This window comes from Urocampus carinirostris, chromosome 3, assembly GCF_059441175.1.
Source record: "Urocampus carinirostris isolate Australia breed hairy pipefish chromosome 3, RoL_Ucar_1.0, whole genome shotgun sequence".
NCBI lineage: Eukaryota > Metazoa > Chordata > Actinopteri > Syngnathiformes > Syngnathidae > Urocampus > Urocampus carinirostris.
In genome coordinates this window covers 19,265,119-19,284,034 of record NC_142351.1, presented here as the reverse complement: position 1 = coordinate 19,284,034, position 18,916 = coordinate 19,265,119, and the positions used below count along the sequence as shown (strand labels likewise).

The 18,916-nt window shown below is 40.2% G+C and overlaps 1 protein-coding gene and 1 non-coding gene across 2 annotated transcripts in view; both read right to left on the bottom strand.

Moving 5' to 3' along the window:
* oprl1 (opiate receptor-like 1) overlaps window positions 1-18,916 on the bottom strand; it is a 97,083-nt gene that overhangs the window by 61,080 nt on the left and 17,087 nt on the right. The window contains exon 3 of the mRNA XM_088330934.1: window positions 18,453-18,697. Coding sequence (XP_088187060.1) covers window positions 18,453-18,652 — 200 coding nt within the window. The 5' untranslated portion in view covers window positions 18,653-18,697. The remainder of the gene's footprint in view (window positions 1-18,452; window positions 18,698-18,916) is intronic.
* Window positions 13,203-13,384, bottom strand: LOC148369013 (U2 spliceosomal RNA). The gene has a single exon (XR_015850157.1). It is a non-coding gene; the product is annotated as a U2 spliceosomal RNA (small nuclear RNA).

Sequence of the window (18,916 nt, the reverse complement as noted above, 5' to 3'; positions counted from 1 at the left end):
GAAAACAGATTAATTGTAAATAAATCTTTCGAACTGCGCCCATAAACCAAAATGCAAATAAGTCAAGAAAACTCAACCTGACCAGTGTTACACTTGGCCTGCAGTAGGTCAAGTCTTTTGTTCCATTGTGCAATTATCTATCCATTCACTTCGGCACAAATCATGTAAAGATCTGTCAGAAAGGAGACAATACAACAAAAATGATAATGGCTCCCATGCCTGCCTAATAAAGGCCACCATTTGAATGCAGTAAGAACCCATTGACAATCTGAAATCTAATTTATCGCACTTTGTTTTCGAAAGCAAGATTTTTCAAAGCTCATTATGAAGCATGCAAATGAGTTGTGCATGGCTGATAAGTTTCCTAATGCTAGTGAATGCTGCTTTGTGCCTGTAGCGATCATTAGCCCGGGCTCTTACGGCTACTGAAGGATGAGGAGGGCCGCAAGGATGAAAGAGTAAAATCAGATAATAAGGCATAGAGGAAGGGGGGCAAGAAGAAAGGCTTCTTGGCACTATTCAAGTTGTGCTTTCTTTCTTTTTAGAAAATGAATACTACATACATTTCATTTTGGTCTTCCAACCCCGGTATGAAAACTGAATACAAATTCATGATCTCTTGCTAACAAAATGTTTAGCTGAAATAGGTACATTCAAGGGCAGCACGGCGGCGCAGTGGTTAGTGCGTGTGCGGCACAGTTCCAAGGTCTTGGGAACCTCCTGTGTGGGTTCAAATCCAGCTACCGGACTTACTGTGCGGAGTTTGTATGTTCTCCCCGTGCTTGCGTGGGTTTCCCACATTCCAAAGACATGCATTTTAGGTGGATTGGCCGGTCCAAATTGTCCCTGGGTGTGAATGAGCGAGCGAGTTTTCTGTCCCTGTGTGCCCTGCGATTGGCTGGCAACCAGTTCAGGGTGTTCCCTGCCCACTGCCCGTTGATTGCTGGGATGGGCTAAGCGGTGCAGCTAATGAGATGAGAGATGAGGTACATTCAAATTGTAATGTTGTTTCTGATGTTGTTGGAATTGTTGACAACTGAATGTGCTCATGCAAGGAAGAACAAGTTACTGTTTTTAATGTTTAACATCTGCTTAACATACCTGGAAACCCCCAAAATAATATATGTTGCTTATTGCTTATCCAAATTAGGATATTGTCAAATGAGTGTGACAAACTGGTATCAAGGAATGGAAAGGGGACGCTGTACGGGAAATTATATTTTAAATGTGCCTTTGTATGATTTAATCCTCAAAAGTACCTTAACAAAGCCAAAGGTGCTGTTTGTATTCTTGCAACTATTGTATCCTCTTGGGGCCCGCTTGCTATTCGTCAAGATGCATACCTGTCAACCTCCACGGCTCCATGCCCGTGCAAACGTATTTTCCCTTACAAAATACAAAATAATCTTCTATCTATCTACCTTGATCATATCCTTCAAGAGGGGTGACCGACAGCAAGACAAACACATACAATAACAAATAAAATAAAGGGAAAAAAATAGCAAAAAACACACACACACATTTTTTTGGACCATGGCCAACCAAAATGCCCAAACACCAAAACTAGTTAGGCACCTAAGCTGGTCATGCCTTTGTCCCTCCAGATGAAACGGGACACAAGAAAGCGGCCATGTTACTCGGGTCAGGGTGACACAACACACTATTTTGTTCAACAGCAGGGCCCGATAGCTTTCACTGGTTTACCCCTGCCGCATCATACAGGTGCCCTGCCCATCCCTTAGAACGCGCCCAAACATCCCACTATCCTTTTACAACACCTCTCCACTCATTCCTATCACCGACAATAGCTCTAGCTTTCACTAGATTTAGATCTCTTTCCTGCAGTGCACTCATGACACCATCCATCCACGCCAATCGCGGTCTTCCTCTTGGTCTCCTTCCATTGTCTTCTGCTCTGTAGATCCTCTTCAACCTTTGCTCTTCATCCATCTTTTCCATGTGTCCAAACCAACCGAGTACTCTTTTATCAACACACTTGCTCAGTTCCACGACTAGTCCAGTTCCGTCTCTCACAATTTCATTTCTCAATCTATCCGATCTTGTCACTCCTAACATACTCCTCAAACACTTTAATTTCTCTGCACCATACAACACAGTCGGCACAATCACACTCTCATACAGTCCCCTCTTAACATCCATACTCATACAAAATAATCTTACACCATATTTTTTTTCTGAATGATGCATGATGGGAAATCCCCAGGCAGCAGACGCATGCGCACAGTAGCATGAAACCGCTCGCTTCGTTTGCAACGAAATAAAACCGATACAGAGATAGAGGCTACCGCGGCGAACTCGTTTGACTTGATTGATTTGCCATTTCGTGATCGTCGGTGTTTACCAGTTGGTACCCATAATTGACAAATTTGCGTTTTTCCGTACAGATTTTCTTGTACGTCGTACACGTCTTAAAATGCATAATATACGTACTTTGTACGGCAAAAACGTACAGGTTGACAGGTATGAAGATGGCCTTTAATTTAGTGCCGGGAAGTCTGTAAATTGTTATGGAATCCACCATTCGTCTGTTGTGAAAATCGAGGGACAGTTTCTCATCTCATCTCATCTCATTACCTGCACCGCTTATCCTCAGTAGGGTCGCGGGGGTGCTGGAGCCCATCCCAGCAATCATCGGGCAGTGGGCAGGGGACACCCTGAACTGGTTGCCAGCCAATCGCAGGGCACAAATGGACAGACAACTCGCTCGCGCATTCACACCTCGGGACAATTTGGACCGGCCAATCCCACCTGAAATGCATGTCTTTGGAATGTGGGTGGAAACCGGAGTGCCCGGAGGAAACCCACGCAAGCACGTGGAGAACATACAAACTCCGCACAGTAAGTCCGGTAGCATGATTTGAACCCACACAGGAGGTTCCCAAGACTTTAGAACTGTACCGCACACGTGCTAACCACTGCGCGAGGGACAGTGTCATTAACTAATTTATTTGAATTGGAATTTTTTTTCATGGGACAATCCATCCGCTTTTTACAAAATAACTGCCTCTCACGACAACAGTGAGGCTTTATATGGTATTAGCAATCATTTTTCTGAAAATGAAGCGGGCTTCAATTTTGCGCTTCAGAAGTTCCATCTTGGATTTCTCAACAAATGCTTCAAAGCCCTGCCACATTTAACCCTTCCAAGGTTGACGCCGCGTGTTCGAGTGAAATGGAAACAGAAATGAGTCCTCGAAAGATGCTCCAAGAGAGGCCGGAGCTATTTTGCTATTATGTTCTTTTCTGAAAGGTTTAAGAGAATGCATGTGGGAGTTCTTGCTGTTATACTCCTCACGCTTGTTGTTTTTTAAAACATGAGGTTTGAAAATGTTTTTTGTCCGTTCTTTTCTTTTTTGGGGGGTGGCTTTTGAGAGAAAATCTACTCCTTTCAGGGGTCACAAGACACAAGCAACATCATTATTTCTATTTCGTGAATCATGTCATGTTTTCATAAATGTATGGAGTAGAATACAGTGGAACTTCGCTAGTTCGCGGTTCCACTTTTGCGGGTTCAGAGCTTCGCGGGTCTAAAAAATATACCTTACCTTCTCAATAAAAGCATTCATGGACTTGACGCCATTGAGCGCGAGCTTATGTGAACTGAGGACACGGTGTGGACACTCTTAGTGTGAAGGGGAGGGGGAGGCCCTGACACAATGCTTAGTCATTGCCGCTTCGCTCACCCCCCCTCCTTCAACTCCTCCCACCTCACCCCTTTCTTACGTGGCGCTCAGTTTATCAAGGAGGGTACTCGGCGACGCGACGTAAGTATATTCTCTTCTGTCACATTTCATCTCAAGTTTGACTTTATTATACCAAAAGCGTGCCTGGTGTTAGAGCGCCTGCGAAACTCCTGTTAAACTCTGTGTGAAATGCCTACTTCTATGAATTTGCCTGTGTTTGATCCTGTTTTATTTTCGGGCCGATCTGTTTGATTTTGGCCACTCTTTTGTCCGGATTTCAATCCACCTCTGCGACCATCGATCCCCGGATCGAGTGTGAGCGCATTCGTCCTCTCCCTAATAAACTCTGAGTACGTTACGCTATTGGGTTCTCATTCCTTTTTCCTGCCCTGGTTCGTGACAAAAATATTGGAACCCGTTGCTTCCCAGCTTGGCATTAAGGGTTGGAATTGGGGGGTTTGGTCACCCAATGCCTTCCAAGGAGATGTTGCAATTCATCAGTTGGGTTGAGCGAGGGAGGTGAGCGAGGGGGGTTGGGAATCCTCTCCTCTGTATCAATCCCCCAAGAAAGAGTCAAACGTGTGAATTTTTTCTTGACTCTAGCCACCTCCCACTCGGGGGATATGGCTGGAAAAAATGCCGCGTTAACGATTTGTGTTATAATTTTTAATCTAACGTTGTTCCAACAGACGAAGAAGAGTCAATTTCATTTCCTGAGGCCAACATGGCGTAGCATACTTGCGATGGAAATGAGAAAGGAAACACGTTTAGTCGGACCATTTCGCTTTAAACATTGCCTGATGAAAATATTGACAAGGCGAAAGTGATATTTATGCTTTTGCAAAGCTGAATTGAATTACCATCGGTGCACTCCTTCCCTTGAAAGCTAAACACCCCAGTCGGTGGAACGGTCAGACAGCGGACCAAGATTGGTGCAACAGATGGGTGTTCTACAATGTTTACATAAGGAACTTAAATATTTTGCTTATGGAAGATTTGTCTTTGACACCACAAGCTTTAGGCACTTTTCCTTTCCTTGGTATTCATTTTTGTTAAAATATTTATGACAGCTTTACATCAAATTTACAATTTAACAGCGTTGATATCAAGTGCTTGAATATCTTTGTTATAAAGGTTATCTTTGTCGTTACAGTCTGTATGCATGTTTACTAAACTTAGTATAGGCTAATACAATTTGGCATCATACAAGTAATCTTATCTTTTTATGCATATTATTTCATATTTTCTGCCATTTGTAAAATCTGGATTACCAAAAATTGTCACGATTGCTGATTGAGCGCACCTGCAGCGGCTTGATTAGCACGGACAGCTGATTGGTGGACACTCCCTTTTTAAACCCCCGGCTTCCTCTTTGTGGCTGTCAGATCGTTGCGAACTGTTGCATTCCACTCAATGATCATTCCCGTCCAACTCCGTTTCTGCTAAGCCATTTTCCTGCCTGATCTTCGTTATTGACCTGTTTCTGGACCGGATTACGCCCGTTCTGCCTGCCTCCTGTTGCCTGACCCGTTTTGCCTTGTTACCTGCCTGCCTCCTGCCTACGACCTTGCTTACAAACTCGACATCGCCTTTGATCTCCAGCCCTGGCCAACGACTCTCTATTTCCGCCTGTCTCCGTCCGACACGGAAGTGTCATTCTTGCCTGACTGTTTTCCGTCAGTCCTCTGATCAAGCAAGCCAGTCTTACTCCCCGTCTCTTTTCAAATAAAAACGAAAAAAGAAACGTACGCTATTGAGTCCTGTGTCCGTTCTGGTCTGTGACAAAAATAATCGTGATTAATTACAGTTCATTTATTTCACATATATATATATATATATATATATATATATATATATATATATATATATATATATATATATATATATATATATATATATATATATATATATATATATATATATATATATATATATAGTTATTTTTAAGTAATTTAACGTTTAAGTTTGTTTACTCTGGAGAAATATTTCTGTCTGGGTGAGTGATTAGCGCACAGCTTCACAGTGCATAGGTTCAAAGTTCAGGTCCAGCTGCCTCAGGCTCCCCGTGTGGAGTCTGCATGTTCTCCCCATGCCTTTGTGGGTTTCCTCCAGGCACTCTGGTTTCCTCCCACATTCCAAAAACATGCATTTCACGTTAATTAATTGGTCCAAAATGTCTCCAAGTGTGAATGAGCGAGTGAGTTGTCTGTCTATGTGTACTCTGGCTAGCAACCAGTTCAGGGTGTCCCCTGCCCAATCCTCAAAGACAGCTAGGATAGGCTCCAGCACCCTATATTAATATTTATCCTTTTCAGCCCGTAACCAAAATTGATGTTTGGGTTATGGTCCTCTGTGCAATTGATTTTGACACCCCTGCTATACACGTATCATATAGGTTTAGAAGGCAATCATATCTGGTGTAGGGGGAGGCTATTACCATGTCCTCACCAAAATTACAGCAAAAACATCCGAGCTCAATTTTTTTCCACCTCAGTCTCTTGTTAGGAGAAATAATTCCTACATTGGGGATTTTGGAAGAGCACTCTTCTGTTTTCTTTGCAAATAAAAATTATTAGTTTATTCTCTCCTTCTTCAGTAGAGTCTACTAAACGATAAGCCTATCTCTCTGTATTTCAACCCTAACCCTAACCCTATTTTATTTATTTAAAGCTTTCTATTTGCTCTTTTAACTAACCCAGCAGCAAATGTGAAGGAAAAAGCGCATGTTGCCATTTTCAACTTCAGTGCAGTTTATACAACCTTAAGAAAATTAAGCTCCCAGGTGTTTTTCTTTGATAAGAATAATAATAATAACAATAATAATAATATAACAATATGAAGGCGGCACGACAGCGCAGTGGTTAGCGCGTGCGCGGCACAGTTCTGAGGTAATGGGATCAAATCCAGATTTCAGCCTTACTGTGCAGAGTTTGCATGTTCTCCCCGTGTTTCCGGGTTTCTCCCACATTCCAAAAACATGCATTTCAGGTTAATCGCCGGGTCCAAATTGTCCCTAGGTATGAATGAGCGAGTGAGTTGTCTGTCTCTGTGTGCCCTGCCACTGGCTGGCAACCAGTTCAGGGTGTCCCCTGCCCACTGCCTGAAGATGGCTGGGATAGGCTCCAGCAGCCCCGCGACCCTACTGAGGATAAGCGGTGCAGGTAATGGATGGATGAACAATATAAAGGACTTTTTGAGAAATTCAAATTAAAGACTGTCTTGAATTGTGCAGAGAGAAAACTAAAGGGAAATAAATTGTTGCTCTCCCGTGCAGACAGAGCTGTCAGCAAGACTGGATTTTCACGAATAAAAAACTAACTTGCTAAAACAATTATTTTTTTAAGGAGCCTCGTTTGAAGTTTGCTTAAAAAAGTTGAAAATGAAACATTTTATCTTATGTATGTCTTAACATTGTTTAAGTGAGATCAAAAAGCCCTCATGCTCTATCTGCTTTATTCTTACTATTAGCAAAGCTGTTCAAGAAAGAAAATATTAGGTAGGAGGGAGATGGGGGAGAGCTGGAGAGTGAAGTCACATTCATTCCTTCCCTTTTTTTTGTGTGTTTTCTTGTGTTGCATGAAAATGGTGAAAGTAAGAAGAGACCTACTTCAAGTACTGTCCAAAAGCCAACCCAAACCCCCAAACAAGATAGAAAAATAAGAGTTAATTCGAGTGCATCCAAGAAATGCACGTACTTGCGCGCATCGAGAACGGGTTCAGGGAGGCTGCAATAATGACACAAAAAGTTCCAAGTTCCGTACAGGTCTTGTAAGGTTACACACCACACAAGCTTGGGGAATCCAAAATCAAGTTTGGAGGATGCTGCTTGATTACAGTTTTGTGTATATAAAAGAAACATAAATCCTCAAATATTTGCTATTTAAATATCCAGCTCTAAACCACTTTCAGCAGAATCATTGTATATTTTCATGACTTTAGAAAAAAAAGACTACACAAAAGACCAGTCAGCTATGAATGTGTTTTGTGTGAAAAGGCCAACAAGGATGAACGTAAGCTGAGAAGCGTTTGTAACCTGCCTTTCATCCCCTGAGCCAAGAACACCTCAAGGGCCATTGAACAGGGTCTGAAATTACCTGCACGTACTGTGGCAATTACAATAGACCATTGTAAAGACGGAAGGAATATATTGCAATATCTTTGAGCATCCTCACTCTGCATAAGGTCGAACGGAAACAGATGATTGTTCTTTTGCTGAACAGTTGAAGAAAATGAAGGCATGATTCTTTTTTTTGCATGCTTTATGGTCATACTAATGGTAAAAAAAAATATATAATATCTATAATATCCATATATAATATATAATATCTATAATATTTATATGTATATTATATAATATCTATAATATCTATATATATATGTATATATATATATATATATATATATATATATATATATATATATATATATATATATATATATATATATATATATATATATATATATTATATGTAATATCTATAATATATATAATATATATATATTTTATGTAATATCTCTAATATATATCTCATCTCATCTCATCTCATTAACTACACCGCTTATCCTCAGTAGGGTCGCGGGGGTGCTGGAGCCCATCCAAGCAATCATCGGGCATTGGGCAGGGGACACCCTGAACTGATCGCCAGCCAATCGCAGGGCACACGGGGACAGACAACTCACTCGCGCATTCACAACTAGAGACAATTTGGACCGGCCAATTCACCTGAAATGCATGTTTTTGGAATGTGGGAGGAAACCGGAGTGCCCGGAGGAAACCCACGCAAGCACGGGGAGAACATACAAACTCCGCACAGAAAGTCTGGAGCTGGATTTGAACCCACACAGGAGGTTCCCAAGACATGAACTGTGCCGCACATGCGCTAACCATGCGCTAAGGTTTGATTTTTAAATAATTTATTTGCAAATTAAAGTATTTGGTCAATACCAAGAGCTAATCTCAATACTTTGTTATCTCCCCTTTGTTCACAATAACGGAGACCAAACATTTTTTAACTCTTCACAAACTTTTCTCACACTGTTGCTGGTATTTTGGCCCATTTCTCCATGCAGATGTCAAACAGTTATGTTTTTGGCATATGTATGTATTGGGCATTATGGACTATCAACTCCTTTCATAGATTTTCTATGGGAGTGAGATCTGGGAAATGAGTTAAAACAGGTACCATTAATAAGGATGAGACCTCGATAGAAGAAGTGTTTGACAGAACTGTTTGACAGACATAAATCTTGCTTGTTTTTTGGTGCCCAAATACTTATTTTCCATTTCAACTCTGAAATTAATTATTTAAAAATCAAACAATCTTTTTCTTTTTTCCCTCAAATTCTCTCTCTCTTGGTTGAAGTTTACCCATGTTGCCAAGTACAGGCCTCTCTATTTTTTTTACGTAGGAGACCTTACATAATTGTATTTTCCTGCCCGTAAGGCACACATAAAGGTCTCAGGTTTCATTCAAAATGTAGAGTGCGCCCTATCTGGCAGTGCACCCTGTCTATCATACAGAGCAAGAGGAGGAGACCAGCTCGGTGGTCTTAGGGTTGGGCTCCTGCTCCAGAGAATAGGAGGTCATATGTTTGGTTCGAGACTTTTAAAATTTTTCGGTCAAATCCGATTGTTTTTTAAGTATGTTCACATTTCCAACTAAATGCATCATAAATGCATGCGTCTTCTGTGACTTTAAAGCCTCTCTTGTTTAATTGCCATCATATGCCGCTTGCCATGAACAGGATGCGTGAAGTCACATGCAATGCATTGTTAGTGGAAGTGCTCAAGGCTGGTGCTAGTGGAGAGGGTGAGCAGTATCAAGTTCCTATCAAGACCTGTCATGGAGTCATAGAATCACATCCCCGGCCAGAAAACCCAATCAACACCTGTACTTTCCCCACAAACTCACAAGAACAAGTGCCCCACCCCATCATGCTCTCTTTCTACATTCGATAGAATAATGACCAGCTGTAACAATATGTGGTATGGTGCCTCCAACATGTCCTGCCGAAAGACACATCGTGAGTACAGCAGAAAAGGTTATTGGTGTCCCCCTCACGCCCCTCCTGGACATCTACAGCCTGACAGTAAAGCCCCTAGGATAACAGAAGACCCACCCACCCATCTTAAAGCCTCTTAAACTATCTGCCATCAGGAAAAAGACTGCAGAGTCTCAGAACCAGAACCAGCAGGCTCAAAGACTGCTTTTTCTTTCAGGTTGTTAGGACTCTGAACCCTCTCAGTGACTTAACCCTTCAAACCCCTCAACCTTCTGCCAAAACAATGCAAAACTGCTCTATTCCAAAGACAAAGTCATTTTTATTGTCAATTCTACAGCATAAACAGAGAATTGAAATTAGGTTACTCTAAACCTAAAAATACTATGCTAGGACACACTACACAAGTAGACAGTACGATACATAAGTCATAAAGTGCATATGGTACCTTTGTAAGCAAAAGTAAACAAAATTCCAATCCCTTTGTTTTACTTTTTCCATTCTAAACAATTTTTTTGATATGCATATGTTTTTTACCTTGCTGTTATTGGTTATTTGTATCCATGCCCTATTTATTGCAAGTTTGCACATGGGGAAGAGAAAGTAATTTCGTCTGTGCTCGGGGTTTGGTAGGGTTACTTTAACTGGATTACTTTCAATTACTTTTGGATTACTCCAATACCTATGCTAATAAAAGACAAATGAAACTAAATATGAATAAAATTATGACTCACAACACGTGGTAAGCTTACTCTCCTGGCTTTGATCGCTTTGATCTCCGGCAAAACTAACATAAAATGCGACAGAAACCAAATGAAAATAAATCCAAACAGCTTGCCAACATCATTTTTGCCGTTCCATGTATTCCGTTACTCCCCAAGCCTGCACGAAATTTTGTAATTTTATTCATATTTAGTTTCTTTTGTCTTTTATTAGCATATTTGGTATTGGAGTAATCCAAAAGTAATCAAAAGTAATCAAGTTAAAGTAACCCTACTCAACCCTGTCTGTGCTGTATGTTGTTCATAAAGTATATTTGACGATAAATTTGAAAGTTGAAGTTAAAGTTACTAAGAAAAGTAATTGCGTTCCAGGAGTGTGTTTACTTGGAAACGTATTAATCCCAACACTGGTGACAACAAAATCCCTTACAAGAGACTGTCCATTATACCAAAGTGAAGAGGACATTGCACAAAAGAAGCCTAGAGTAATTCGTTACTATAATGTGTGGTTGCCTCCCATACAAAATGTGTATTTGTTGGCTTCACCAAAGAATGACATCATTCCTGTTGACATTCCAATCTCACTCTGGGTGCTTCTATGATAGTGAATCATCACCCTTTCACTTGTTCCTTTCTCCCACTATTGCCACCTTACTCAATCACACCCAAGTCATCGTGACACGCCTCCGAATGTCTTTGCCTGCCTTCCTCCACATCACATGCTGCTGAGACAAGAATTGTGGCGAAGAGCAGTCTGTTGGTAATATGGGGGTGGGGTCCAGAAACATTCTGTGTGATTGCACCATCTGCCTTTAAAAGCTTCCTAATTAAAAAGACTGAAGATGTATTTTTTAAAAGAACGCAAAATTTAAAAAAAAATGTAACATTCAGTTTGAAAGTGCTATTTTTAAACATCAACAAATGGTTTTGTTGCAGTTTTCTTCAGTCACTGTTGTCATGACAACACCTCACTAAGGGCTCGTTTGACTACAATACAAAGATACAAAAGCTAAATTATGTGTTTGTTCACTTTAAGAAATCGCAAAGGTGTAACAATGAGTTTTGCCTTTATGGTAGTGCTGACTGTGTTCAGCCTGGGTAATTATAAACAGTGGAAATGTGATGTTAAAAGAAGTTATGAAAAGAAGGAAATAAATAAATCAACTATTTGGAAAACGTTGGTGAAGTCAGAAATAAAAATACCGGTGTATGAATTTAGTGTTAAAAAATAACAGAAACAAGAGAAACAGTTTTTTTTTTCAATTTTGCGGGTAATTTTGCTTATATTGTTTTGTTGCATTAATTTTTTAAAATCTTTTTTGGACTTTTTGCAATGTAGAGTTTTAAGATTGAAAGAAAAATAAAACAAATTGTCAAATTGAGTAAAATGTCCAATCCTGTATTGTTAAAAGGACACCAGTTGAAATATTTTTGGTGCCAATCATATTACGCTTTAATTAAGAAACAAGTTAATGCGCATGCTTGTTAAAAATTTGGATAAACTACTTTGGAAGAAGCTGTTAGCTTCTTTGTGTATTTTCACGCCAAGCTCATTTACTCTTTAGCCTATTATTTCCAGGCTTCTGATTGGCTGCCGAGTATTCAAATTGCCAAACGAACCGAAATTCCGAAATGTCCAAACCGAAGAAGATTTCGAAATCGGAAAAAAGCAAACGTTTGATTTTAAAGTCACAGATGATGCATGCAGGCAGCACGGCGGGGCAGTGGTTAGCGCTTGTGCGGCACAGTTCATGTCATGGGAACCTGTTGTGGGTTCAAATCCAGCTCCAGACTTCCTGTGCGGGGTTTGTATGTTCTCCCCGTGCTTGCGTGGGTTTCCTCCGGGCACTCCGGTTTCCTCCCACGTTCCAAAAACATGCATTTCAGGTGAATTGGCCGGTCCAAATTGTCCCTAGGTGTGAATGAGCGAATGAGTTGTCTGTCCCTGTGTGCCCTGCGATTGGCTGGCAACCAGTTTAGGGTGTCCCCTGCCCACTGCCCGGAGATGGCTGGGATGGGCTCCAGCCCCCCCCCGCGACCCTAATGAGGATAAGCGGTACGGCTAATGAGATGAGATGAGATGAGATGACGCATGCATAGATGATGCATTTTTTTATTGTTTTTGTTTTATTTTGTCCTTGAAAAAGTTGTTGGCCACACGGGCACGCCCCGGCCTCTGGGCAGACGTTATTTCAGACTGGTATAATGATCAAAATGATCTGCCAACAGAACAAAGCATTTTAATTCATTGTTCGTTTAATTTTTTTTTATACATTTTTCAGGGTATGTGCCAATTATGCATAACATTAGAAAGTGAAACAATTCATAAATAAGTAAACTTCGGGATGGATGGATGGATAGATCGATAGATAGATAGATAGATAGATAGATAGATAGATAGATAGATAGATAGATAGATAGATAGATAGATAGATAGATAGATAGATAGACAGATAGATAGATAGATAGATAGATAGATAGATAGATAGATAGATAGATAGATAGATAGATAGATAGATAGATAGATAGATAGATAGATAGATAGATAGATAGATAGATAGATAGATAGATAGATAGATAGATAGATAGATAGATAGATAGATAGATAGATAGATAGGGGGGGTTTTTAAGGGTTATTGTTCTATCTTCGTTATTCATTATCCATTATCCGTTATCGGTCAGTTCATTATACGCTACAAAGCCTAGGAGCCGGGACACTTACTCTCAACCAAAAGGCTAAGCTAAGGTCCTAGCCCTAAAGCCTTGTTGCGATCATTGCGAATGCACCGTTCCCGGAGGTACTGCAATACTGGGCCGATGCGTGGAGTGGACAGAGCAAGCTCTTATTCCTTCTCCGGAATGCAAAAATCAAAAGGCCAAGCTAAGGACCTAGTATCTAAGCCTTAGGCCAAGCTAAGGACCTAGCATTACTCTCGGCCAAAAGGCCAAGCTAAGGACCTAGCATCAAAGCCTTGCTAGATAGATAGATAGATAGATAGATAGATAGATAGATAGATAGATAGATAGATAGATAGATAGATAGATAGATAGATAGATAGATAGATAGATAGATAGATAGATAGATAGATAGATAGATAGATAGATAGATAGATAGATAGATAGATAGATAGATAGATAGATAGATAGATAGATAGATAGATAGATAGATAGATAGATAGATAGATAGATAGATAGATAGATAGATAGAACCTTTTTAATTCAAAGAGCCATGAAATAAAAATATTTTCCTTTTATTCTGGGAAAGAGCCCCACCATGTATTATGAGACAAAATTCAACAAAACCGCTAAGCCCGTTCTCTAGACAAAAGCTCTACCTTCTGCACATTTAATTCATTGTGTGACATGAGATGATTTGATAAAATGTATGAAATAAGAATAATGCCAGAACCTGTGTCCCAAATGTCAACGAATACCACTTTAAACTTGTCACCCTCCCGCAATTACTTTGGATCGTTGAGGCAGGCTCTGTTATTTTGTAAAAACGTCACAAAATTCTGCAAACAATGATCTCAATGTAATTACTTTCGGCTCAGACAGCACAGGGCAAGAGATAGGAGAGAGTGCTTGCGCTCGTTGCATAGATCCACCCATCCAAACCGCTCACCCAATCAAATTGCTTGGGTGCTCTTCTGATGTTTGGGCATAGTCACAGTTTGGTATGGGTATTCATCATTAGATGATCTTCAATATAGAGACTTCCTTGGCGATGTACACCCAAAATGGGTTTGTGTAACACCTTGACTGTAAACTGTAGTTAAAAAATGTGCTCTATGTATACTACTTAGTACCGCTCTGAACTGTCTTTGCATGCATTTCAATAGGCTTCAATCATTCAAGTTTGGAATGAAATGGAGGGACTTTCCATGCAATCAATTTTGCCTCCAATCCTTACCAACTCATGAAAAGAGCCATACACGACTCGCGAGCCATAGGTTCCTGACCCCTGAACCGGCTATGCTGTAATATTCAATATGCAGGCAATCGTTGGAAAGATTTCAAGCGTTTATATTACCCGTTATAATATTGTGATTTCCGATGTAGGATTACAACGAGGTTGTGTCTCCTCTCTACTTCACCAAATACTATTTACATACCCCAAGATGTATACTGCGTTTTTGTGATTGTTCAGCCTTGTGAAAATTTAGTGAGTAATGTACATCGGACACAGTGGTTAGCAGCACAGGATCTCCGCAGGGGACCCGTGCTCTCTCCGTTCCTATTCACTCTGTATACATCGGACTTTCAGTATAACTCTGAGTCCTGCCACGTGCAAAGGTTTGCTGATGACACTGCGGTCGTGGGATGTATCAGAAGTGGGCAGGAGGAGGAGTACAGGAAATTGATTCAGGACTTTGTCCAATGGAGCGACGCAAACTACCTGCACCTGAACACCACCAAGACTGATGTCACTGTCTTGTACCACGGACAGACTGAAGAGATCTTTTCTTCCTCATGCCATGAGGCTCTTTAACTGCACCCGGCAGAGTAAAGGCCCACATTAAACCACACCCCCTACATTGCATATTACCGAATTTTATTGCAATATATATTCTGTGTAGCACTATCTAGATACTCTATAGAACACGCTACAGAGGGTATTAGCACGTCACATTGGGTATTTGTATATTGTATTCTTTTTGCTTTATTTTTGTATTGTTCTCAGCGCAGGAATGCTGCTGGAAATGTGAATTTCCCTGCGGGGATGAATAAAGTATCTATCTATCTATCTATCTATCTATCTATCTATCTATCTATCTATCTATCTATCTATCTATCTATCTATCTATCTATCTATCTATCTATCTATCTATCTATCTATCTATCTATCTATCTATCTATCTATCTATCTATCTATCTATCTATCTATCTATCTATCTATCTATCTATCTATCTATCTATCTATCTATCTATCTATCTATCTATCTATCTATCTATCTATCTATCTATCTATCTATCTGTCTGTCTGTCTGTCTGTCTGTCTGTCTGTCTGTCTGTCTGTCTGTCTGTCTGTCTGTCTGTCTGTCTGTCTGTCTGTCTGTCTATCTATCTACATTGACTTTTTGTGTTTTGTTTTTTCCTTAACGTAGCATGCAGTTAAAAAAAATGGTTTTCGGTATTGGTTTCTAAAAGAAGGATATAATCAGTGTCTGTAGAAAAAAAACATTTATCTTCGATAAAAGTATTAAAGCTCCAGAGCCAGCTGTAGCATAACAGCGGCAGGAAACATAATCAAATAGCTTTTAGGAAAGTTTGGATTATATGTAAACAGGCCACTCACCATTGCTATAGCAACAGTGATCTTACCATTTCAGAATGTGTTGGAGTTCTATTATCACCTCAAGCAGATGTTTTTTGGATACACAACTTCAAACACTAACAAAGAAGGGTTGAACACGTATTGGTACTGACTTGAATTAAGTTGTGAACTGCCCTTTTTAAACAATACTGAATATAACTTTGCAGTTTTGAGGTAGAATGGGACATGAGGTATAGTTGTCCGGGTTTAGCTATCGGATGGTCCATCACGTCTCAGCAACAAATTTATTTAGCTAGCACAATACAACAAGGATCAAAGAGCCAAACGAATATCCAGGGTTCTGCTAATGGCTACGGAGGTATTTGTCAACCAGTGTGCTACGATCCACTAACTACTGTGAGATTTTGTCCAGTGTGGTGTGGAAAAATGTCCAATTTTCTCAGCATTGTGCTGTCTTTCTGGAATCAGTTGGTAACAGACAATGGTACCATAGGTGACAACATATTGCTAAATGCATTAATCTTTTAGAATTTGTTTGAAAATGATATGAAGGCTTACACAACCAATTAAAAATGGTTATACCGGCTCATTTTAAGTGTCATTTTTCAGTTCAATTGAAAATGTTTTGAAAACAATATAAAATCTAATAAAATAAATACAAATAAGTAAAAAATAGCTACAAGAATAATTTACAGCAGTTTTCTCCTAAAACATGGCCCCCACGACTACTGTCTTGTCTTTAGCATACTTTAATGACAACAATCTTATATTTTCAACTCAGAATATTTTGTTTTTACATCATAAACATTAAAAAGAAAATTACATTTTTAAAAACATTTTCTGCAGACACTGTTTCTTGTAAGTCTTTTGATAAAAAACTGCGTCTTTGCTCAAAATAGGGTTGATTTAGCGACAGTATAATCTCTCATTTTAGGGATGAAAGTAAGCTATTTTAAACAAGAAAGCAGATCATTTTCAGAAGACCATAATACTTCATCAATTTACAGCTATTGCCAACATTCCTATAATTTTAAAGGAAATTAGAAAACTTGACTTTGGAAATGTGTTTGAAAATCGGATCTAGAAAGGTTCACTACATTTATCATTAAAATATAGGGTTGCGGATTTAGCCAAATATCAATCGTATTGATACTGTTGTTCTTGCCGAAACAGTGAGCCGAAGCGGCTGGGGACTCTCCTTGCGGCCCAGGCAGGGAGCCAAAGTGGCTGGGGACTCTCCTCGCAGCCGGAGACTCTCCTCGCAGTCGGGGACTCTCCTCGCAGTCGGGGACTCACCTCGCAGTCGGGGACTCTCCTCGCACCCGGGGCAGGGAGCCAAAGAGGCCGGGGAGTCTTTTTTATCTCTTTTTTTGTGACACCTAGTGTCTAGCCCTTGAGGGGGAGGGACTGGAATTGGGACAGGTGTGTCAAATCTCCACACACCCTCCATACCACCATCAACTTTTTTCCAGTTTTATCCTGATCTGTGATGTTTGTTTTTAGTTTTTTTGTTTTGGACAGTTTTAGTGTTGTTTTTGACCGTTTATTTGTTATTTTGTTAATGAGTTTTTGAATAAGTTCCATCATTTTTGGGCAATTTGCAATTTTCCAAGCTTCCTGCGTTTGGGTCGACCACAAAATCAGAACATAATGACCCAACCACGGATTCTGTCCAAAGTGTCCTCATGAAAGCTCGGAATGAGTAGGGACAGGTGTGCGGTGATTGAACACACCTATCCCAATTCCAAACCCATAGGGCACACTAGACGCCAACAGGTATTACGCAAATGCTAGGATCGGATCGATAATTTGCTCCTCCACCAATTTCCTCAAAGCGCCACTTCTTTATGTAGGCAGCGCAGCCAGTCTGTCTGCCAGCATCCTTGGACAATCCATGTTTATGCCTGAATTTGTAACTGACAGGCACACTTTTAACACCTCTCCCTACCTGGCCAGCTGCTGCATCTATTCTGTCAGGCAGAAGAGAGGGCCAAAGCTATACACCCCAGCCTACCAGAAGCAAACAGGAAGCAGAGCATGGTGTGGATTTTTTTCAACTACAGAAAAGGACAATGCCAAGTGTAGTTTGTATGATGAAGTGGTCTGCTTCTGTGGCAACACTACAAATTTACATAAACGCATAAAAAAAGCTCACCCTGCAGAGAACAGTAAGCTGCAACCTATATGGAAACAATTAGATGTTCCTGAGTAAAAACTTTCCCCTAAGAGGCAATTGACACTTAATTTACGTTAGCTATTTTAACACATTGTACATTGAAAGGTATTTTTAGTTCTGTAGTTAACATTGTTATACAGTATTTTGATTACGTTGCTGCTTTTTTGGTTTACCTATCTTGGTTTTTGTTCTGAAACAGTTGTAATATCAATATGTCCATTATTTTTCGGTATTAATGTTTGCGTTGTAGTTATTTAATGAAAAATATTACATTTAGTGCCTTAAATCTTTTTTTATTGCAACTATAAACAAACTCAAGTCGAGGAGGGTTGAATTATTAAATGAGCATCACATTTCTTAGCAAAAAGTACCAGTATAGGAACAGTATCAATCCAATACCATGTATTAACTTGAATCAAATCGATACCAAACTTCCCAGTATCGCCCACGCCTACCAAATACCAGCAGACTTTTCAGTTATTTGCTGTTATGAACCAGTGAGGATAAGCGGTGCGAAAACTGAATATGTATTTTGCGTTCGAGCGCAAATACCCGACAGAAGCTTTTCTTACCTTATAATGACATACATGACCAAGAAGTTCCCCACCAGGCCGATCACACACACAATCATGTAGACGACCACAATGGTGACCCGAACTCCGGTCGGCAACAGGGCATCAGTGTCGTTGTAAGCGCTGCTGAAGTTGTTCTGGAAGAGAGAGTCGTTGTACAGCTGCAGTTCCGCCAGCAGGAGCTCATCGGGGAAGTCCATGTTTGGGCAAGGCAGAAGAGATCTCTGCTAATTGCTGATTCGGACCTGAGAACGACACCATTTTTATTCACGCATGGTTGTCTAGTGGAAATAGGGCATACAGAGTCTCCTCACTATTTCAGGTATCGCTGGTTTACTGATTTTTATTTGAATTGCCTTTATCAACATGTTGTGCATTATGTTCAACAGCAAACAGCACACAGCAAATACTATCACGGGGACAGGTTTTGTCTGCGTGTGCACAGGTGTGTGTGTGATTTTGAT